The sequence below is a fragment of the Ictidomys tridecemlineatus genome, chromosome Y, assembly GCF_052094955.1.
Source record: "Ictidomys tridecemlineatus isolate mIctTri1 chromosome Y, mIctTri1.hap1, whole genome shotgun sequence".
NCBI classification, from domain to species: domain Eukaryota; kingdom Metazoa; phylum Chordata; class Mammalia; order Rodentia; family Sciuridae; genus Ictidomys; species Ictidomys tridecemlineatus.
In genome coordinates, this window is record NC_135494.1 from 20080125 (window position 1) to 20105745 (window position 25621).

The 25621-nt window shown below is 33.2% G+C and overlaps 1 protein-coding gene across 1 annotated transcript in view; it reads right to left on the reverse strand.

Moving 5' to 3' along the window:
* Positions 1–3538: 3538 nt before the first annotated feature.
* Positions 3539–25621, reverse strand: part of LOC144371886 (inactive N-acetylated-alpha-linked acidic dipeptidase-like protein 2) — a 149131-nt gene continuing 127048 nt past the window's right edge. Inside the window, exon 5 of the mRNA XM_078035194.1 lies at positions 3539–3737. Coding sequence (XP_077891320.1) covers positions 3539–3737 — 199 coding nt within the window. The remainder of the gene's footprint in view (positions 3738–25621) is intronic.

Genomic DNA, 25621 nt, shown 5'->3' on the forward strand with positions numbered 1-25621 from the left:
ATAATGTCATTTAATAAAACTTTATGGTCCTTCTGATTAACTTAGCTATGTTCCAACTAATGTTTTCTCAAGACCCAGAATTAATACAGATGAGAAAATCTTAACCTTTAGTGTGCTTAAGGATCATCCAGAAATCAAAAGATATTTTAAGGCTTTTTATCCCAATTTTCACATTTTAAGAAATATTACTTTAGATTGCTTATTGTACACTGAGCTGAAAAGTGCTTTCATAATTTTTTTTTTTAATTTTGGTAGTAGAGACTGAACCCAAGGGTGCTTAATCACAGAGCCACATCCTCAGCTCTTTTTATCTATTTTGAGACAGGACTCACTAAGTTGCTTAGAGCCTCAATAAGTTCCTGAGGCTAGCATGAATTTATAATCCTCCAGCCTCAGCCTCCCAAGTCACTAGGACTATAGGTATGCACCACCACGCCTGGCTGAAGTGTTCATTTGTAGAAACATTATGCCCAATGTCTTCCCTCCTGTTGTCTCTTGCTTCCTGCAGAGAGGTTCTCCACTTGTTTCCCTGTCACCAGTCTCTGTACTTTGCCTGGATTCCCTGGGAAATTTTGATTTGTCAGTTATAGTCAGAGAGTAAGCCAGTGTGGAATGAAAAAGTGGTGTGCCTAACCCAGACAACATTTGACAGAATGGCTGGGTACATAGAATATACTGGATGAGGTCATGTAACCTTGTCTCCTTAGGGAGAGAGCATGATGCACAAGAAAGCAGAGAATCTGACATTCCAGCTGGGTTTTTTTCCTGTCACTAAATATGTGACTATTTCTAAATTTCTTAGTCACTGTGTCATGACAGTACCTTCTCTGGTTGAAGGCAAGATCCTAGGGCTTAGATCAAAGTGTCTCTCAGGCTTCCTCACATCTCTAGGACCCAGGCTTTCCATAAAAGGGCAGTGGGTACTCTACCTGAACACAAATTCCAGAGATACACATTTGCCATGTTTTCTTAGGAAAATAATCACTTATGATTCATTATCTCCTGGCACAATTCTACCTATGAAGTATTTTGAGAAGTACCAGACACCCAGATGTCTTGGAAACAATTTAAATGTTACTATGAATTCACATAACGCTTGCTGTGTGTGTTCAGGATTTTTATTTACTTGGATTTATTGTGGGGAGAAATTAAAATGATACAAATCTGGAGGGGGGCCTTGAGGTAATCATATCATAGTTGTAATGCTGTTAGTGAAGCGGTTTGTCATAGTGAAAGGTGTAGAGCAGAATCTATAGAATTGCTGAACATCTATTGTAAATGTGATTAAGCTTCTTCACACAATCTCTTAAATAAACTAATAAAGACATGTTAATTCATATACTTAACTGCAGTATTTTCATATAACAAATACCTCATGATATAGAAGTAAAGAACGTAAAATAATGAGATTTTTTTTTATGTATGCCAGGTGATTTACCTATGTAAACAGTCTTTAAAAAAAATAAAGAGGAAAAACAATTTTCTGCTTTCAATACTATTGTGAGTTATGGGAGTGAATTTATTTTATGTTTTTTTTTTTCCTAAAGTGGTAGACTACCAAATTGATAATAGTTTGTCATTATCTGTTATATAATTCAACTCCACATGAGAAACTGAGTGAACACATTGGACTTTGACTGAATATTTAAGATCCTGATATCAGGCGTTCTGCATAGGCCCATACTTGTCTGTGTGGGTAGTCTGACTGCTTGTGTGCTATTGATCTTTGCAGAGCATTCAGGGAGCTGACATCAATGCACGCAGGAACCTAATACTCTTAACCCTTTCCTAAACACATTCTTCAACATGGAAAATATTTTCAAATAAGTAAATGGGTCAAAAAGAATTGTAAAGTACTTATATTTTTCATGTAAAAATATGTGCACACAGGCAATTCAGATGCAAAAGAATTTTTGTTTGAATTGTCTAGTTAATTGCCTTAATTCTCTGCTTTGAACATATAAATATTACTTAGGGTAGAAGCAGCAGACCATATAAATCAATTAATCAATATTGATTAATTCTTCCCCTTCAGCTTTATCTTAAACTAAGGTTAGGTTTATGCTTCTCCATAAGAAGTGAAGATTCAGATGTCTAGGGATGGTCTACAATGTTGTTCTGGCAATGTGTAACGGGGAAGTGTGTGTGAATGTTGAGTTTGGGAGGGAAAATGTATTAACAGATATTTGTAAGGAGTTATCCAATATCAGAAGAACATTTTACAAATAGTTTTTAAAGGTAAGCTAAAGTTTAACCTTTCCATTAACAGAAAATTATTTTAGAATTTGTGGGGATAATGGATACTGGAACTAGTCAATGACAAGATCAGTGTGAACAGCTGAATTTCTTACTTGAGAGAAGAACAGAAGTGAGGGAGAGATACCCTTATGGAAACATGGCATTGTGTGCAAGAATGAAGTATGCATATTTTCTACATTTTTACCTAAGCCACAACTATGGATAAAGAAGGAAAAAAAATCAATTTTTTAATAGATTTACAGAAGTTTTTGTTGACGAAAACAAATATTTCTTTCATAGTAACTTCTTTTTTGTCAGGAGCATAAAAAGCACTTTGGTGATATTTTTGGTTTTCAAAGAGAAACTTTGCTATTTTGCTGAGGAAATTATATAGTGTTCTGTGAAAACTGCCTTACAGCAAGGAGTTTTAGAAAAGATGGGAAGGAAAAGCCATGTGAGATGTTTTCATTTTAGAAGTAACCTCTGTTTCATTGATTTCAACAGAAACCACAGAAAAATAAATAAGAAATGTTTTTTCCCTCATATGACAAATATATCACTCCCCAAATTCTTATAAAACCAACTGAGGCAAATTAGGGGTTTCAAAGCTAGTCACCTTATAAGTTGTTCAGAAAAAAATTTGCATTTAAATTGCTCTGTGCAGCTACCTTGAGATTTTCCCCTGGAATGTTTATGGCTCTTTTTTTTCATTAATACTTAAAAAATACAATTTCATAACCAGTGTATTACTACATCTAGTTGTGTTAAAAAAGGGAACTTCATTTCATAAAGTAGAAACATTCAAAGTGGTTTTGGGCAACCAATCACTCAGTCAAAATACTAGAATTCTTCATATTGAACACTTAATAGTAAAGTTAATCTGAAACCATATCAACTCTACATTTATATTATAAAAACTCGATCATTAATAGCTCTATCAGAGAGAATAACTTGTGCTCCTACACATTTTATCTAGAGAAGTGAAGATATACAGAACTTCTTGGAACTTTCCCCCAAAATAGTTTATATATAAAAATACAGCAGATTTTTTTAACAGATAAATCTTAACTATTTTTTTCAAATAACTTGCCTTTACATATTCAGAAATGTAGATATAAGAAAAATACTAAATGTGCAAAGTGCTCTTTTATATGTACATTTAAAAAATACAATGTAATAATAGCTTTAAACATGTCAAAGAATCATAGGAGGGAGAGTCTTCAATGTCAGAAAATCTGGTCTGATTAGAGCTTTTGCTTGTAGAATTGTAAACAAACTTTTTAAAATGCTGAGAGTTTTCTCAGTTCTTTCCAACCAAGACACTCTCAAATACATCAACTCCTGCTTTGAAGTAAACCTGAGCTGAATTAATGCTGTTCAACACATCTGACAGGGCTTCTTGAAGAGTCTCATTTGATGTAAGTGACTTGCAGTGTTCCCAAGTCTCCATGAGTATGGAAAACTGGCTTGTCTTCTCATCAGTGTGGTACAGGATGTTTCTGAAAGGAAAAAAGGAATATGTAAATGTTTTATGCACAATGCCACTTTCATATCAAACACCGTAATGAATACTGCCAGAAGCAGTGTTGTTTGCAATATATGAAGACATTATAAAGGTAATATTGCTATTTTTTGATACCTAATGAATTAAGAGATTGAGACATTGACCATTAGTAGTTTCCCATTTTGATGACATTAGAGGAGATAATCAGACATGGGCCTCCTGATGGAAGTATGGTACATTATGAAATAGCATAAACAATTTTGCTAAAAAAGAAAAAAAAATGATGTGTATCTGATGAAGCTTCCAAATTTAATTGCTAATAATTCAAGGGACAGAATTATGCTAAATCATAGCACAGTATGTTCTAGAAAACCACAGACTGCAACAATATCTAGACGACCAATAACTCAGTTTGTTCAACTACTAAATTTCATTTAAAAAGTAGAGAAAGGAGGAACCTGTAGACCAGAGTTTCTCAACCATGTCCTACTAACACTTTTGGCCAGATGGGTCTTTACTGTGGTGACTCTCCCATGCACTGTGGGATGATAAGCAGTATCCCTGGACTACATGGGCTAGCTATTAATAGCATCCTTCTTTTTGTATCAAGAAATGAAAATGTGTGCAAACATTGCCAAAATATTCCTAATAGGGCAAAAGTAACCCCAATTAAGAACTAGTGTTCTAGACTAAAATAAACATGTCAACCAGTCACAAAATAAAGATTTTGTTAGATTTTATGCAAACAAATACATTAATATGGGAAGTACAAAATTGAATGTTGATTATTGATTGATATAAAGCAATTATTAATATTTTAGATATCATAGTATCATTAGCATGTCTTCTAAAATTGCTGTTGTCTTACAATAGTATGTAAAGTAATATTTGCAAATAAATGTTATGATTTCTGAGATTTACTTTAAAAATACTTGGAGGGAAAATATAGAGTGGAGTTATAAACAGTATATATAAAATAATATGAACCATTAGGTAATAATTGTCAAAAGTGGGAAATGAAATTTATTATACTATTCCCTCTTCTTTCTTACATGTTTGACATCTAGAATGACATTGTCTTAGTGTGTAATATGATGGTTTCCTGATACTTAGTCAAATGATTGAGAAAGATGAATTTAGGTACACAATAGCATATTCCTATAATCCCAGCAGCTCAGGAGGCTGAAGTAGAAGGATCAAAACCAGCCTCAGCAAATTTGTGGCAAATATATTTCCAGAGCTTAAAAGTAAATAGATATTTTCAAAAGTTGTATCAAATACTTCTATTCCTTGAGGACATATTGCTCAGCTTGCTCACAAACAAAAATATTATAATCATTATTATCAAAACTCTTCATTAAATGAACTGTACCACTGCAGTTAGTACATTATGAAGAACCTACTTAATGTTTCTTAGGCTATTACAGTGATTTTCTCCACTATTTAAAAACCGATATAAAGTACATTCATATTTATACAGTCTATGCCTATTAAATTTTAGATATTAATATTCAGTCAAATGATAAGATGATATTAATAAAACATGCTCATAAAGGTTACAGGATTGATCCCTTGATGACAATTCATTCAATCATGAATAGTCTCTAATATATTTATGTAAAATTTTAGTCCTAACTACTGCAAAATATCTAGAAGAGAGATAATATGGAAGAATAAAAATACATCCTACAATGAATGTCCAGGTATAAAGAACAAAAAGTACAATGATTATAATTACTTTTTAAATACCCACATTTGCTCTTCCTAACTAGGAAGCTACATAGTAACATGCTTTTATAATGACTGTAAACATTCCATGTGGATAAAAATGAATCTTTTTTGCTTTGTGAAATTCTACAAGGAGCTAACCACATTTTCCATATGCTACGTGAATCGAGTAGTAAAGTTATAGCAAGCTATTATACAGATAAACACTCATATCCATTTCTACCAAAATTGGATACAAATCAGAATAAAACTACAGATACTGAGATTCTAGTTGAGTACAAGACACTAAAATGTTTTCATCTCAATTTACGAGAAAAATCTTCATTTGTGTATATGCCGATGTAACTTAAGTTAGTTTATCATTATTATAATAACAAAAGCTCATTTTCCACCTTGAAAGAGCATTACCTGAAAAACAAATTATGGATAACAAAAATTAAAAAAATCTTTAAATTTTCATTAGATGGATCATTTCTCCTACTGATTTGCAGAAGTAGCTCATCTTTTCCAATTTCTTTGTGTGTGTGTGTGTGTGTGTGTGTGTGTGTGTGTGTGTGTGTGTGTACTAAAAACCATATAGCTTCCTGCTTACATAAAATAAAATTCTGCATTTTCATTTCTTTCTGAAAGGTAGCATTATGTTATTTTATTTTTAATATTTGAACTAAGCCTAAAACAAAACCCAGGTAATGCTTAAATTCCATCACATATATTCTTACATATTTCTTAGTTCTGAGATCTTTCTTATATACTCAACCATTAAACTTACATATTCCAGGATAATCTCTGAGTACCAAAACTATGACTGTACCATTTTTAATATGCAAATGCTTCTTTTCTTTTAAATATTTTAGTTAAATCAATGCTTCTGATGGTAACCTCTAAATCTTCTAAACATCTTTGTATTACCACGTGATGCCACCAAAATTGAACTTTAGTCCAACAAAATGCAGAGATTTCAACAGCATATCTGTATCAGGCTGCTTAAATGTTTCTTCTTTCTAATTATGGATCAATATTATTCCAATTAGGTCAGATCCGGAATGGATCCATAGTCTGTCAAAAGTCACAGGTCTGGAAGGAAAACTGAGTGGAAGTGAAAAAAAAATACATTTGAAGAGTTTCTATGTCAATAATCTGTACTTTACAACAACAAAAATGTATACCACTTAGTGAACCATTCATGCTCTTAGATACATCTGCTTCAGTACATTTCAGAAAGTTTCTCTACATAAAGAATGGACTGTATTAGCATGGCTCTAAATCAATAAATCAGAATCCTATTTGCATACACACAACATGCATCTCAGCATGGCATGTAGAGACATCAGACCTAATTAAAATATTATTTAATTGAAATCATTTTAGTAGCTATCATGTTTAAAATAACATTAATTCCACCCTCATGCCTATCTCCCCTCATCTGTAACAATTTGGATCTTATAAATGTAATTCATACAGTCATCCTGACCCACACACAACACAAAGAGACTACTAAAAGGAAAGTGTAATACATTATTGATGACACTAATGAAATTACAACACACATCACTCATTTTAATGGGTCTGTTTCAATGACACATCACGGTGACCAGGAAAGAGCAGTGCCAAACTCAGAAACCTAATTAATAACTCCTGGCAGCATTGGTGAGGGAGATGAAGTGTCTTTACTCAACTGACAAATCTTTTCCATTCAACTAATGCAAAAGAAAACTGGAAAAAAAATGAATTTTGAAATAAAGGCATTTAAAATCTTCATGAGTCATTACCCTGTGTGTGAATTAGCAATTAATTATGGAAATGATAACTCTCTTTCAAATATTCTTTTGTATATTCATCAATGGCACAGGATGCCACCCATTGTAAACCTGAATTAACATTCATTATACCTCATGTTGAGAAACTCTTAATGAAATCACACTAAATAATAAGTCATGTCTTGCAAAGCTGATTGTGTATACATGCTGAATGCAAAGAGAAAGGGCTAGCTCTATTTCTCATAATTGTTTCTAATTATTTTAGGGATTGTACTAACTGTACTCCATAGTTAACAGTGGACTATTATATTTATATCAATATTCGAAAAAAATTATTTGACTTGGATGAAAATTCACTAAACACATGTCTACCCTATTTAAAGTGCAAACAAATATCCTTTCAGTTAAATTTGAATTTTGTCTCTCCTAGTCAAAGCAGAAGGAAAATTAAGACCATGGTTGATATTGTCAAGTCTTAAACTTATGCTCCAGACATCTGAGACAGAAAGACATGCATGGTAGATGGTTTGAAAAAATGGACTGGGGATCTAGCTCAGTGGTAGAGTGTGTGCTTAGCATGCATGAGATCTGGGCTCAATCTCCAGCACCAATAAATAAACAAACAAACAAATAAATAAATTTTAAAAATGGCTACAATGAGTCCTCTTTCTGTTATTAGACTCCATTAAAACTTGACTTTGCATCTCATTCCATCAAGGTAAAGAATTTATTTGAATGCTTGAAACTGGTTTGGCCTTAATATTTGCTTTGAGAAATAAGAGTGTGGCATACTTACTATGCGAAAGCCTCAATGGATCCTACATGCTGCCGTTCTGTCTCTTCCCCAAGCTATTGTGAAATTCATACTGGGTTACCTGCTGGAAGAACAGGTACCACACGGAATACCGAAGACCTGAACAGCGAGGCCTTCCTTTTCCAGTTAAAAATCAGATGAGTTCGTGCTCATCTTGTTAAGACAACCAGTGCTCACTGATTACAGACACAAACACAGCTAGGACAGAACCTCTCCATCCCAGACCAAGAACCACACAACTGACTTCAGCCTAAATGGTCAAGCTAAAGAAATATGGACAAAATAAACAATTATCATTTCAAGCCACTAAATTTTGGAATGATTTTCAAAAGATAGGTGATATAATTTGGTAGTGCTTCTCTTCCGGAAGAGAAAGGTTTATGTTGATATAAGAATGAGTTCTCTGTTATCTTTTAACACATTGACAGGGTACAAGGTGTAGTAGGATTATACAAGTCTTCAAATGACCAACTAAATTTAGAGAACAATGAGAAAATCATGTCAAACAGTCCTCATGAAGTACACATTACAAAGTTTATTTGTGTTGATTCATTCAGTTTTAAAGTTGTTTACAGAGTGCCAAGTGGGATTTTTTTTTCATTAAACACACACAAAGTCAACCAACATTATGAACTGAATATTTATGTTCCTTCAAATTTATATATTGAAATCTTATCCCCACAATGTGATAGTACCAGGAAATGAGGGCTTTGGAAAGTAAATAGGTTTAGATGAGGTCATGAGGGTGAAACCTCCAGCAAAAGACTATTGCCATTATGAGAAGAAAACGCAAGAACACAGCTTCTTGTCTCCACTATGTAAGAATACTGCAAGAAGGCAATGGTCTGCAACCCAGGAAGTGGAGTCCTCTCCAGAACCCAACCATGATGGTGCCTTGATCATAGACTTCCCAGGCTCTCTACTGTCAGAAGGACATGTGTATTGTTGAAGTCATCCATTTTATGCTATTTTGTCTTAGGAAGTCTGAGTTAAGAAAATTATATATATATAAAGTATAGATCATTTTGCTGTGGTATAGCCCAAGAAATGGACAAAAATTATCCTATTTGTTTCCACTCTTATTCTGCTATATTTTATATTTAATATCAAAGATAAACAACAATTTTTCTATTTAGTTATTGTAAAGACATCTCAGTCCACATAACTACATTGTTTTTCAAGAGAAGTTTCCTGAATAAGAGGTTATCTTTTAGGATATTTCAGAAAGACTCTCCTTCCATGCGATAGAGTACATGATGGCTGGCCAACAAGAAAAATTATAATTTTACACTTAGAAACCTTCTGATAATTCCAAAGGGGAAACAGAAATTATATGAAGATTATCACAATTCTTAGAACCTTCCAGAATTTTAAGAAGATGGTAGTACTGTTTACTACTTATTTCATGCTCACATAATTGGTTTCTTATTTTAATTGGTCTCTTATTTTTATTTTTTTTCACTGCTATTACTTACTTTCCCACCACTAACGAATGTATGACCTGAAGCTTAATATTTAGATAACTTTCTTTTAACTTATTTGGAACCCATTATCTCTTAGTATTTCAACTTTCATTCCATAGAAAAGACCTTTACACTTCAAAGACAATTTCACTTGAATACCCTAAAGGTCTTTTGACAAGTAATAAAGATGCATTTCCTTTACACTTACACCCCAAATATTTGCATTTGCCCTTTCTCCATTATTCTTTTAGCTACCTTCATTAACTCTGGTAAACAGTAATGCCCAGGTCAAAAAAAAGGCAATTCAGGTTTTTCTTTCATTTATATTTGATTCCAATGAGAAGGATATGATGGATTTGTTTTGGAAAGTTCACTCTAAAGGAAAAAGTTCATAATTTAGCTATATCTATTTAAATAAAGTGAGTAACAGAGTCAATATTGATCTTTTTTGCTTATTCTACTTAACAGCATTTTTTAACATCCTAGATGAGGAAGTCACTGCGTTATGTGCTCAGGGAAACAAAAGACAACTTTATTGTCTGTGTTGGAAACAAAGGACATAAACAAAAAGTTAAAATATTATTTAAGCATATTATATAAATAATTATAAACATTATTTTCCATATAATTATAATTTTATATAGTTATTATTATAGATATAAAGTTATTTTTCATATTATTATCCATATATTTAAAATATTATGTGGAATATTATTTAATTTTATGTCTTACAATTTCCCCTTATTCTATGCATGTTAAACTATTAGAAAATTTTGCTTCAATATAAGTATTCTATCTTATAGGCTTTGCCATAATGCAGTAAAAAGTCTGTAACTATTTCTCATAGTAGAGATTCTTTGCCTTTTGGTTTAGAAAACTACAGAGATAGTTCTTGATAATATCAATTTAACTTGGGTGATCTGATTCCAATTGCCATAATATGGATTTAAGAAATAGGCATATGACCAAGTTTGGGGAATTAAATTAGAAGGGAAACTTTCTACAAGATTGTAAGAGTGGTAATTCCTTCAATTTCTGAGAAAAGTAATAAAAGCTAATCCTTTTTCTCCTTTTCAATAGCATGGTTAACAGAATCAGAAACTGTAAATGCCATGATTTTTTTCCCCCCAATGGAAAACCAGTCTCTAGATGAAGCTGATACAGTATCCTGTAGGGTATTTAACATCCTAGATGAGTAAGTCACTGTGTTACATGCTCAGAGAAACAAAAGACAACTGTAAAGCTGAGAAATAAAAGTAAATTAAATCTTACTGATATGATTGATATGTGTAACCAAACTAACCTAAAATCTTCCCTTCCTTTCGATTTTCAATTTGAGGAGTATTATGGTTTAGGTATGAGGTATCCCCCAACAGCTCATGTGTGAGACAATGCTGGAACATTCAGAGGTGAATGATTGGGCTTTAAGCTAATCCACTGATAGGGACTAACTGGGTAGTAACTGTAGGCTGGGTAGGGTGTGGCTGGAGAAGGTGGCTCACTGGGTGCATATTTTGTCTCTGGTGAGAAAACTTTCTTTCTTTGTTTCCTGAGCTGCCTTCCTCTGTCATATTCTTCCACCTTGATGTTCTGCCTTATCTTGTGCCCTGAACAATGTGGTTCTCCATCTATGGACTGAGATCTCTGAATCCATGAGCCCCAAATAAACTTTTCCTTCTTTAAAATTGTTCTTTGCAGGTCTTTTGGTCACAGGGGTGAAAAAGCTGATTAAAACAGTAGGTAAAGTTATGTTACTCTTCAAGCCAATTTCAACCAGTTTTATGTTACTTTCAATCAAATATATCCATATATACAATATTTATTGATTTGCTAGGTGATTATTAGAACATGTGCATATTTATTTAATAGCTGTAGATGTGATTTTATTTTGAACTAAATAATTTGGAAAATTCATTTACTTGACATTTAAATATGACTGTTTTGGGATAAAAATGGCATGGTTTCTTTTCTATAACAAACATATTATTCAAGATAAACACTTCAAAATCAACAGAATATTGTAATGTTTGCTTAATCTTAGCTGGAAGGAAAAATAAATATGAAGTATAGTGATTGACCTATTGAAGCTATGAATATTGATCTCAAAGTTTGAAAGTACTTAATGGACAAATGTTTTAATATTAAATTACTCATAGACTAGAAATATTGCATTTCATATTTTAAGAAATTGTTACAGATGCTGAAGTACCAAATATTCACTTTGAAAATGTGATAAGAAATAATATTTTAAATGAACTCTCTGGCATTGTTCCTTCACAATTTGCTCAAAATTTATTGATACATTACTATCTGTAACTCTTAGCATAAGGAAATAAAAAGGCTTTGGTTTTAATCTGTAAACAAATGAAGCATAAACAATTTACTATGTATTTTTTTTAAATAAAGCTAAAATCATCTGATTTAATAGTACTATTAATTTTCTCAAAATACATGTACTAAGGCTGGGGTTGTGGCTCAGTGGCAGAGCACTTGCCTTGCACACCTGAGGCTCTGGGTTCAATTCTCAGCACCACATAAAAATAAATAAACACAATAAAGATATTGTGTCCATGTGTAATTGAAAAAATATTTTAAAAAAAGTACTAGATAGGCAAACTTCTATTGATTATGTTAAAGTTAAAAAAAATACAAATTGTGAGTAGATAGTAGAAATAGTTTTATGCTTTGGGAATTCTAAAAGGAGATTCCTTCATTCATTTTAGCCAAGAATGTCAGAGGGCTAAGGAGGGCTCTCGAGTCTCTGACACAAAGTAGGAGCGCATCTAGTTATACCATCCAGAAAAAAAAAATAATGTCTTATTTAAGAATAAATAAATGTATGTACATGTATACTATACATTTAGTTTCATAAATCATTTAATGGTTACAGATGTGATGGAAGATATTAAAAACCCGACAGTAATCAAAGGAAGCCGAATATCCGAAAGCACTGACAAAATCTTCTACAGGAATAGTCAGTTTAAAGCATTGATACCAGAGACCCCATCACTGCATGGGGAACACTCCACCGTGGAAATACTGCTGCCTGTCAGCATTCGATCAACCCCAGCCAGTCTTGATCCCATCTTCAATGAATAATTTGGAATAGTTCTACATCTTTGTTTCACTTCTTTCAGATTTGAAGTCCTTGGAGGTTCTCATGCAATTAGCTGAGCTAAGGTCACATGCCTGTACTGTAGATCAGGTATAAAATATGTCTTGTCACTAAATTCTAGGTCTCCCCTCATATGGGAAAGAGGCTCTGATATCAAACACTCAAAAATAATCTAAAAAACAGCAACCCAGACAATATTCACTGCACTAGTTGCTGGGAAAGAAAAGTGAATTTCAAGAGGATTTTTTAAAAGAATTATTCTCTATACTGATGTTGTATTGGACAGTGTTTTTCCTCCTCAAATTAGTTGATAAGTACTCTGTAATATTCCAGCAGAGGCTATTAAATTAAATGTGAATAAGAATAACCTGACATACATTTGAGTCAGATAGGATATATGTCAAGGTCATTGTATTTTCATGTGTAACTAATTAAACAAACAAACAAATAAATAAATTTTTAAAAATAATTTAAAAAGAAAAAAGAATAACCTGAGGGCTGGGATTGTGGCTCAGCAGTACAGCACTCTCCTAGCACCTGCAAGGCCCTGCGTTCAATCCTCAGCACCACATAAAAATAAATAAATAAAATAAAGATATTGTGTCCAAATAAAATTAAAAAATAAATATTAAAAAAAGAATAACCTGAGAAATTTTAAACTGCTTAAAAGATTCTGATGCAATGAATCTGAGATACCTTCCATGAATTTGTATATTTTTTCCTTCTCCCTGACTTACCCATATTAAGCAATACCTACATATACTCCACAGTCCCTCCAGTGAGTTTTTCATTTAGCAACTGGTCTTATTTTGTTCTCAAACTAGTTTCTTCCAGGGACTTACGTAATTATATACAAAATTACATGATTTAATTAACACTGTATAAATAGTTACATATTAAGTGTGAAGGAAATAGTTATTTCTGTGAAAATGAACCCGAATGTTTTGGGAAACTTCACAAAGATTAATTGATACAAAGTATTGGTGCATTACATGTGGAGAGGTAATTGAAAAGATTATCAGGGAAGGGAGGAGTAGAGTGATGCATAAAAAAAAATCTGCATTTAGACTGTTTTGCAAGTAAACTGCGAAAAATGGGGATATTGAAACTGGAAATTTTAGATGATGTCTCACTTGTGCAGTTTAAAGAAGAGAGAAAAATCTAAAATTACAATTGTCAGAAAAATACTTTAAAAATGTGCTTCATCCCTTATCAAAAGAGTGGTGACACATGCTTCAGTTAAAACAAATTGGTTTCTCAAACATTTGAACATCTACTAGTTCTGCTTGTTTCAGATTCAAGGATGTTCACCCTCCTGGCAGTTGGACAGCCAATGCTTTACTCTTAAAAACAAAACAGCCATAATCTTGAATTCCAGTCTTTATGGACTAGCAGTGATGGCTTGAAGTTTTCGATGAACAGTGGATATGGGCTGTTGAGGGGCTCATTACTTAGACTTATATTCACAGACCTGACTTCATTTAAGATTGCTTAGCCCATTTCCTTGGTAATTATGCCAAGGAAAAGGATAAGGATATATAAATCACATTATTAAAGTGAAGGGAGAAAGTCATAATCATTTGGTTTTGCTGATTAAGGTTAAGTCAAACCCAGTAATTTCTTCTAAATGTTATTCAAAATTCTCTGACTTTGCTGGTTATGAAATCAGAATCAATTTTTTTGGGGGGGGCAGGGATTAAATTTAGTGGCACTCAATCACTAAGCCACATCTTCAGCCCTATTTTGTATTTTATTTAGAGACAGAGTCTCATTGAGTTGCTTAGTGCCTTGATTTTGCTGAGGCTGACTTTGAACTTGCAATTCTCCTGTCTCAGCACCCTGAGCTGCTGGGATTACAGGCTTGTGCCACTGTGACTAGCTTTTTGAATTAATTAATTGCTAACTTTCCCCTTTAGTAAGAAACCAGATACTGTGGTCACTGTTTATTTAAAAATTAATCCTATCTTTTCTTAATCAATTAAATTATACCTAAATAAATTGATTAAAATTTATGTGTATTTTAGTTAATAACTATAGATTATGAGTGGGTAGTTAGCTCTTTTGCAGAATGTAGATGTTAATGTCTGAAATACAGACTAGTTTTTGAAGCCATTAGTTTTCTCCAGTTGACTGTGTTCTGGTAATCTATGTCCATCCCGTTTCTCTCTTGAAGCCTTATACTGACTGACTCTGTGCAAAAAATAGTACTTGGATCTCTTATCCAGACCCTTTGGAACTGTGGCCCTGAGTTGAGAGGGAGAAAACTAATGGGTTCTTTGCACTAAACATCTTGAAACAAGTCACCTTGACATTTTATTCTATGCTTAGTGAATGTTCTGGCAGACATAATAACCCAATATCCCCCAAACACTTTCACTCATTGAATTCTGTGCCATACAAAAGCCAAGACCTCTAATAGTAAAGTGTGTTCTATGTCGAAATTATATAAATGTCAGGTAGTCAGTGAAATGATTTTTGAATTTCATAAAATACATTAAGATGATTAAGTCTCATGATGTTTCGATTATAAAATTTTTATTTTTTTAACACTTAGAAAAGATGAATTCAGGATGGCCTACATTTTGCTAGAAAAAGAAGAAAGTGGTTACAATGGTATTATTCTCATCATACCTATGAAAATTTAGGAAGACTTTTAAAAGATATTTCATTGAATCTCTCTACCTAGCTCTATACAGCCAGGTAAACTTTGCTTTGCCTTTTGTAATAGAATTTGAAAATTGTTTTTCACTTTCCAAATGGAAATGAGGTACAATGATAACGATCATTAGTGCTACTATTGAACAGCTGTGAATAAATAGAGACTTGGAGGATAAGCCATACAAGCTTTCCACCCCTGTGGTTTTATTAGCATATAAAGTATCAACTCAGAGAAACACTTCATATCTGATAGCATTTTGGAACCATTTCTTCCTTATTCTTGCTATTTCAGTATTTATCATCTGTATATACATTTTGAGGTATATACATTTTGTATATATATGTATTTTATGTGTGTAAATACATATATATGTTTATATATGTGATACATATATGTATGGATAAGAATAGATATATATGTACATAATCAAAATATATGTGTGTATATGTACAGTAATTCTTTCCTATGATGAAATATGAAAAAAATCTAAATTCTGTGCCTCCATCCCCAAATCATATAACTGAACAGAAAGCTGTTTATTATACTGTAAAATGCTATGTTTAGTCTCATAAAAATCAAGAATAAAAGACATTCCAAACTCTCTCTCTCTCTCTCTCTCCTCTCTCTCTTTATATATATATATACACACATATATATATATATATATATATATATATATATATATATATATATATATATATATATCTATATATCACACTGTGTTTTAAGAGGTAAAGTGCTGGTTGTATTGTTTCATGGGCACCAATGTAAATATGTGGAGGTAGAAAGCCATGGATTTCTTACAGGCTGTAGAATATTTCCACAGCAGCCTGTCTTGGTATTTACTCTCAAATCATCATACTCTTCTTTCCATTCCAAGAACCATCTTCAAATCTTAATATTCATTACATATGCTTTATCAAAGTAGGACATTATTTATGGAAGTGCTATTTATACCAGTAATCAACTCATTCGATTGCATAGTGTGAGGTTCACCAATATACCTAATTTTTATGATTTATGCTGTAACGGACTCATTTATTCCCTATTGAGGAAGAACAATTTAAAGAAGGAAAATATTTGAAAATAATATATACTACATCTGAAACATAATAATTGAGGGAAGTTTAAGAGGGGAATACTAAGTGGTCCATATCAAAATTATGTCCATCTGGGTCTAAAATCAAGGAGTCCAAACATGGCATTATAACACATATCACTTTGCCTATAATTATTTTTAGCTGAACACACTTGAAAAGCAGCAAATACATGAAGGGTTCTCTCTTCATTATTTTTCTTCCTGAATGCCTGAGATAGAACAAAGATGCACTCCTTGGACAGTGGGAGGGGGGAGACATTTTGTCATGAGCAATGAGAAGTAGAGGCCAAGGGAAATGTACAAATTGTGTCCAGGTGAGCCATTTCTTTCTACAGTTCATTGTCCTAGCCCAGTTCCCTTTGTCTTACCACAGTTTTATAAATACTCACTTTTCTTGGTGTAGTATAGGAATTTGGCTCTCAATTTGAGTCTTCAATTTCATTTTATGGCTCCAAGGTACTTAAAAAAATCATCAAACAAATTGTGGTATGCCTTCTTCTATTAATCTCTCAAATGTTAATTTTCAGGGCCAGCCAGAAATGATAAGAGGGTAGAGGTTCAATTTTACCTCTCTATGCCCACAACACAAGCCACCAGACCCATCACCACCATGTTCTGGCCTGATGATCTAGAATATTGTGAAGCTATTTACCTTCTCTGAAACCCTTTCTCTTCATTTGTAAAATGGGAAACACCAGTTCCTACAATGTTTATAATATATCATTTATTTGTTATTCTAAATATACGTATTTCTAATAAATGAGTTATTACATGTGAAATGCTTTGCGCAGTACCTGGTAGGGTCAACAACAAAATGCTCTATCTTCTGTTGTTATTTGAAATTTCTGTTTTGTTTTCTGGGATAACACACATACTAACCCCCTTAACTTTCAGCTGACTTTACTCTTAGTTTCATAGAACTCTTGAGATCATTAGATGACTTCTCTTGCCCAGAAAAATGTGGATCAAAAGCAACAGTTAGAGAACAAGGGAAAGGGGACTTCCATGGATTTTACAAGACACATATGCCCTGCAAGTGTCTGTGCAAATAAAACCACCTGTCCCTTTGTACTTCAACATGCCGTTAACTACTAGATCACATACCTGTTTGCTTTTCCTGTAACTCTACTTCCCTAGTAGAGTTTTCTGAGATACATTTGTAGATTGATAGGGAAGGTCTTTTTTTGTAATTTTTTAAATGATCGTAGCAAATTAGCGAATGCGATTTCTGTGACTTGGAATCCAACTGCTAAATCAGAGATACTAATGGGAAAAGAAGTTCCTCATGGTCTGAATGAACACAGCACACGTTTGATTTAGTTAATAGAGGAGTCCTGCTACTAGTACTTTGCAACAAACTTAGGCAAAGTTTATTAATCTTTCCTCAGTACCACCATGGTACAGAGCTGGATGAATCTACTATAGTATTAATCACACACCATTGTGACTCTTTTATTGATACTTATCTTTCTTCAGGCAGAACTGCTCAAGAATGAAGAGAGTTTCTTCTTCATTGTTTATCTCCTCAGGTTTCTATCAAGTACACACCAAATAAATTTGATTATATAAAGTATTTATGGTGATAGTAGTAATCGCTAAGATTCCTTGAGCATTTAATGTATGCTTGACAACATTCTAAGCATTTTGTGTACTTTAACTCATATAATTCTCAAAACAATTTAATGTAAGCAGCCTTATTTTTATAGCGTTTTTTTTTTTTTTTTGTACTGGGATTGAACCCAGGGCTACAGCTCCACACCTTTTTAATTTTATTTTGAGACTGGGGCCTGATAAATTGTGAGGCTGGTCTTAAACTTGCTATCCTTCTACCTCAGCCTCCAAAATTGCTGAGATTACAGGCATATACCTGGCCTCTTATAGCATTTGTGGGGGATTACCAGGGACTGAACTCAGGGGCACCTAAACACTGAGTCACATCCCCAGCCCTATTTTGTATTTTATTTAGAGACAGGGTCTCACTGAGTTGCTTAGTGCCTCACCATTTTTGAGGCTGGCTTTGAACTTACGTCAGCCTCTTGAGCTGCTGGGATTACAGGTATGCACCACTGTGCCCAGTTTATAGCATTTTTTTTGTATAGAAAGAAACTAGACATGGAGAGATTAGTCTGCCTAACATCCACAGGCCTGAGGAGCAGAATTGAGATTTATAAAAGCATACAGTGGAAAGGGTATTAATCCCAATATTTTATGGGTTTTTATACTTATGCTAAAACAATAGTCCAACAAATATGAAACTTGAAATTCATGGCTCACACACAGAAAAGGCTTCCAGCAGAAACAACAAAATAAACCTTTTCCAATCTTCCAGAGTATAGCATGTCCCAAACCTACAATAATTCATAGCTTCATCAATAAGAAAACTGCTTATAAATTTTCTTCCTTTCTTCATGACAATGGTTTCCTTTCAAATATCATGTTAGATGGGCAGAGATACTTGCCTCAGGGTGTTTTCTAACAAAAGCAGCAGTTTATCACAGACATTAAACCTTGTCCACTCACTCTGAACACTTAAAATCTATGTCTCTTTTAACACACCAATAGAGGGTTGAACTAGCAGAAACTTTTCGAGCATAATAAAGACATTGTTCTAAAAGAAAGTAGGAACATAAAAAAGAATATGACCTTCAAGTATGTGCTTTATAACCTCTGACTCTATTCACTTCTTATTGAATCTATCTTTGTGAAATCCCTGCCTCTTTTGATAGTTAAAAAAATAGGAAACCTCATTAATTGGGATTTTATCATTGTGAAATTCTTAGTCCATTTTCTGATGCTAAAACAGAATATCACAGACTAGGTAATTTATAAAGAAAATCCTCTCTCACAATTCTGAGACTGAGAAATCCAAGATTGAAGGGCGCCCTCTGGTGAAGGCCTTCCTGCTGCATCTTAACATGTCCAAAGAAAAAAAGCAAGAAAGCAAGTGAGGGCAAAAGGCTGGGAGGAAGAGAGCACAGGGGTAAAAGAGCTCACATGCACAGCAAGACCACTCTAACTAACCACCCAGTCCTTTGATAAAGGCATTAATCCTTTCACAGGGGCAGATTTGCATGACCTAATCACTCTTTAAGATCCCATCTGCCAATACCATCACAGTGGAAACTAAATTCAGCACGGGTTTTGAAGGAGACATTCGAACCACAGTATTGACTTTGTTAAAAAAAATAGTAATAATAATAATCATAAAATATTGAACTATTTATTTTAAGCAAAATTGGCTATGAGTCCAAACTTCTGGATGTTAACTTTGGGAAAAAGTACTTCTTAATTTAAAGAGAGTCTAACAAGTAACTTGAAAGAAAAACTTCTAAGATAAAAGTGAGCAACTGAAAACAGAATGGGGAAACTGAGGCAACCCGAGTTGGGTACACTCCACCAAGGATGAAAATGGAGGGCTTCCAAAAGAGAGTTGAAAACCGAGTGGTAGTCTTCAATGATATGGAGATAATAACAGCAGTACAATGTTACATGGGGAAGGGGAGCCAACGCTACAGGCTTAAAAAATAAGTGGGTGAATTGGACATAACTTTTCTACACATGTTTATGAATACATGACCAATGTAACTTCACATCATGTACAACCACAAAAATGGGACCCTAATTAGAATAAGTTATACTCCATGTATGTATAATATGTCAAAATACACTCTATTGCCATGTATATATATAAAAAAGAACAAATTAAAAAAGAGAAGAGAGAAGCCATAGAAAAATATATATGTGTATAAAAGAATATGTATATATATGTGTGTGTGTGTGTGTGTGTGTGTGTATATAATATATATATATTAAAGTTATATATATATGTGTATATATATATATATGTATATTAAAACTTTAATCCTACTTTAAAATGCAGGATTAAAGTAACCAGGTAAAGTAAACCAGGCTTTGGGAAAGTAGGTCAATGAATAAAGAAGGGTATGGTAGTGTAAAAGAGTTGGGGAAAATGATTTATTTTCACATAGGCCTTAGGAATACGTTTTCAAAGCAAAAGGTAGAAATCACTGCAGCAACCAAAACTGATAATCAATGTGTAGAAATAGAGGTGGGAGGATTTTGGAAAATTGGTAGAGTAAGGTCAGGAGTGAAAGGGTTAAAGAATGGACATGACCAAGTTAGTGTTGAAAAGGTCATATTTTTATCTTAGTCAGAAGAAAAAAAGAGGGTAAAAATAGCAAAAAAATAATTCATAATTAATAAAAAGAAAGTTACTAAGCTAATTTGGTTAAAATATTTTCATCTCAATTTTAACATTTGCTCACTAGTGTTCACTGATAGCCACGGTGTGTAATATCCTGCACAAGCATTGCTACAAAACTTCTAGCCCACAGGGCCTCCCACAATGCTTACATATTGTAATTTTTCAGCTGACCCTGTGTCATCAAAATAAGCAACCACTATGGAAAGCAGTACGGAAATTCCTCAGAACACTTGGAATGGGACCATCATTTCACCCAGCTATCCCACTCCTTGGTTTATATTCCAAAGACTTAAAGTCAGCATACTATAGTGATACATCCACATCAATGGTTATAGCAGCACAATTAACAATAGCTAAACTGTGGAACCAATTTACGTACCCTTCAATTGATGAATGGATAAAGAAAATGTGGTATTTATACACAATGTAATATTACTCAGTCTTGAAAAAGAATGAAATTATGGCATTTGTAGGTAAATGGATGGAGCTGGAGAATATCATGCTAAGTGAAATAAGCCAACCCCCCAAACCAAAGGTTGGATGTTTTCTCTGATAAGCGGATGCTAATCAATAATGGGGTGGGATGGGGGAGAATGAAGGGTCTTTGGATTGTGCAGAGGGGAGTAAGGGGAGTGGAGCAGGTGTGGAGATGGGAAGGAGACTGGAATGAGAGATTACTGTCCTATAAACCTGTATGATTGCACTTCCAGTGTGACTCTGCACCATGTTCAGGTAGAGGAAGGAGAAGTTGTACTCCATTTGTGTACAATATGTCAAAATGCATTCTACTGTCATGTATAACAAATTAGAATAAATTAAAAGTAAAAAAATGTAAAGAAGAAATGTCAAATACTTTTATTATATTTGTTTATCTCCGTATTATCATTTGAACATGGATCAATAAAAAATTATTAGCAATATTTTTCATTTATCTTTTTTCATAGTAAGTCTACCATAATTTATTGTGCATTTTATATTTTTAACATCATAACTTAGACTAACTACATTTCAAACTTTTTAATAGATTTATGTTGCTAGTGACTACCATATTAAAAAACATAGATTTATAGATTTCAGTCACATAATTATAAGCAGTTGTTGCATTAAACAGCTAATTGAGGTCCTTAAAAACTTGATTCATGATATTTTCCTATGAACAATCCTATGAATCAAAATATATACTTTGTTTGTACTGTTAGGTCTACATAGACATCTGATAATGGAATAGTAAGAAGCCAGGAATTTAAAATAGCATTGCTTTTTAAAATATTTTCCTTAAATTTATTTTTAAATAAGTAAAAACTGAAATCTGAAATAATTGTTTCTTAACATTCATGTAAATAAAGCATTTTTACAGGCAGAATGTTGCCTCTATGTAGTTTTGCTTATGACACTACTGAAAACAAGCATAGCCTAAATTTTATGGTTTAACATTATAGTAGGGAAAAAAAGCAAATAAATATCTTACTATCTTATTAAAGAACTTGAAGATTCTCTCCCAAGGTTAAGGCCTTGAATCACATAATTCAAGAAAGATTAAGGATAACCAATCATGTTATGAAAACCTGAAATAATAGTGTACATTGACAGATTTTTAATTGTAATAGCAAAAAGTGTAACATTAAATGTACCATACATCATCAATGAGTAGAAATTTAGGGTACAGTTTGCTGCCTTGACCTTCAAGCTCCAACTATGTTTCAATCATCAAGAGTCCATAAAAACTATAATTTACAATCTTTGGAAAGAGACTATGTGGACACAATAAACCACATATTTTATATGGGATAAGAAAGGAAAATGTAGTTGGCCTCATATGCTCAATTTCAAACTACTCAAAAAATTCACTTGCATTTACACACTGATCTTCAATGTATGGCAAAATCCTAATGTTTATCTTCAGCTCAGTTATTTATGATCTCATAATGTGGGTTCATTTTCTAAATCTTAGATATTGTCCTAGAGATCGAAAGAGTTGAGGTCTCAAAGGTCTCTCCGCAAAGTTTCTGCTGATTATAACGCAAACATGAATACTCCAGAACCTCATGAAAGTTAAAACTGCTCTCTCCTGTGCCAGAAAGGGCGAGCCGAGATAGGAATGAGTTTATGTATGCAGGGTAACGTTCCTCCTTACACTGAGGTCATGCTCTGGAACACACCAATCAAACGGAAATAAGCTAAAAGAGCACTTGCAAAGGCAAATGACTTTGCACAGAGCTCAACAGACTGTTCATTAACAGAGGTAGAATATCACCGAATAACTGCAGCAATCACCAGCAGTTAGAGGTAATCAATAAAACCCAGGGAAGAAGAAATAATGACAAAACATCAAACTGTTCACTTCTATTTCCAGTTTTTGACAGCAGCCTATTCATAGTTATTAGGCATAGGGGCAAGGGACTCAATGCTCTTTGAAGGCTTTATCACATTCTAAGAGAACATATAACTTTGATGATCTCAATCAACAGTGAAAAATGTTAAGTGTTACCAAATTGATTGTGAGAAACATAAAACCTGATACTATTTAGGAAGCCTTTGTTGGGAAGTACCCTTCAATTTGTTCATTCCCATCTTTGGAAGACCAGGTCAACTAGTTTATAAGATCTTGCTTAAGACTTACCAACATGATATCTGCTTGGATCCTACCCCAATTAAAGAAAACAAAACAAGAAACTTCTCTTATCTCTATTTCTCTGTAACTCTGTTTTTTTTTTTCATCTTATTTGGCAGTTGAATGCCCAAAATGATTTTCTGTTTATCTATTTGATATTCCATTTTGAAAAAAAAAACTGGCTATGAATCTGCTTTCAGAAAACGTCTATTCTTTTTTTTTTCAAGACTATTTAATTTCATAGTTAAGAAAAAGAGGACGAGATGAACAATGAGAAATGGGGTAGATTCTTCAAAAAATACATGTAACATTTGGTGACATACAATATACTTTCTTTCCTCCAAAACTTTTGTATCAAGCAAGGCTATATTTTATTGGATCTTAAATGATATTGTGTAAAATTACGATGAGTTAGACTATCTTCAAAACTCTCTGGTGTAGCATATGTGAGCTTTGATTAGAAAGTGAACCTACTATGATTAGTAATAAAAATAAAAATTGGAGACTCTTTAACTGGCAAAATTAAGAGCTACTCCTTCCAAAAATATTTGGCCACATTTCCTCCCATTTCACATTATTGCACCAAGAGCCGATTACTATTTGCATGTAATTACTTCTGGATGAGAAAGAGAAGGCAAGGTGAATTTTTTTGTCGACGTTAGAATTAGCCAAATATAACCAGACAGATATGGACAGAATTTCTTTCCAAGAATATTCATCCACTTAACGAACTTAACAAGAGTTTTCTTATCTTGTCAATCATATTATTTGAGCAGAAATCAGCAGAATCTCTTTTAGACTCATTCCATTTACCTCATAGTGATTAAAATTCACTACTCACGAGAAAGATGTTATTTTTTTTTAAAATTTCTCCTCTCATCTTCACTCTTAGATCTTATCCATCACAAAGTTTTGTAGGTTCTATATCCAAAATATTACAAATTCAACTGCTTTTTTTCTATTCCCATTTCCACCAACATGATCTCTGTGATGGCTAATTTTAAGCCTCAGTTTAGCTAAGCTATTTAACACAGTCATTTGGTCAAGCACTAGTCTATATATTGCTAGGCTCATATTTGGTACATACTATTAACATTTACAATCAATCAGTTAACTTTAAATAAAGGAGATTGCCCTTGATGATGTGGGTGGGCCTTATCTAATCAGTGGAAGGACAAAGAGCAAAATCCCCTACCCCCACCCTACCTAGAGAAAAAGAAATTCTGCCTCAAGATGGCAAGACAGTAATTCCACTTGAATGTTCAGTCTACCTTTCTTGAGGTATTTTGGACTCAAGACTACAACACCAATTCTTTCCCTGAGTCTCTAGTCTGTCTACTTTATAGATCAGATTTTAGCTCTGCAGCCTCCTCAATCATATGAGCCAATTACTTAAAATAGTTTTTCACCCTCTCTCTCTCTTTGTCTGTCTCATTTCTCCCCCCAGCCTCTCTCTCCTGCTGTTTACCTGGAGAAATCTGACCAATACCCCTAGATTATTAAAATCATACATTACTATAACCTCTTCATTTCTTTCATTACCTTAATAATCTTTTTTTCTACACATCAGTAATACATAGATATGGGAGGATAGACTGATTAATAGGTAGATAAAATTTTGCTACTATCTGCATACATTCAGATTTTTAAAGCACTGAAATAGCTTCTAAGCCCTTCCCCATGGCCTCTAGGTTCTTGCCTATTCTCTAGTTTCAGCTTAAATTACTTCCCCCAAATAATTAGGCTTTGTTTAAAAAGAAAAAGTTTCTTAAGGAGAATTTAAAGTTTCTAATTATATATTTATTTGATCCTTTGTCTTCTTATTCTGTTTCTTTCCAAAAAAGGGTAAAGACCACAGAGTAGGGCTGATCTTTTCATTTATGCACATTATATTCTCCATGCCTGGGCTAGTTTTGGCAATTGTTGAACTCTAAATATTTGATGAATTAATGGATCTAATGTTATCAGTAGTTATTCTGGGTACATATATTGAAGAAGAGGCACCAATTCTTACCTCACAGATGAAAAATGACAATATTAAATTCAGGAAAAGGGCAAATACAAGGAAGAAATTATTCACTTAACCCATTGCTATTAATTATAGAGCCTAAGCAAAGTGATTCATATCCAATTTTTGTTAGACAAAATATATTCTGCTTGCCTTATTAGCTTGAAATATGATTGTTTAAATCACTCATCTTTTAAAAAAAGTTTTCTTTTTAATTTTACTCCTGTCAACTTATTACCAAAGCAGTCAATGATTTGGTTAAAAAATAAACCAGAATGGCTGCAACCAGGCTTTATTGGTTCACCAGTATATGCCATTTATCATCCCTAATAACTTTGGAAAAAAGTTTTCATTTTTCTGAGCCTCACACAGTCTACTCGCATAATGAGTAAACTATGAA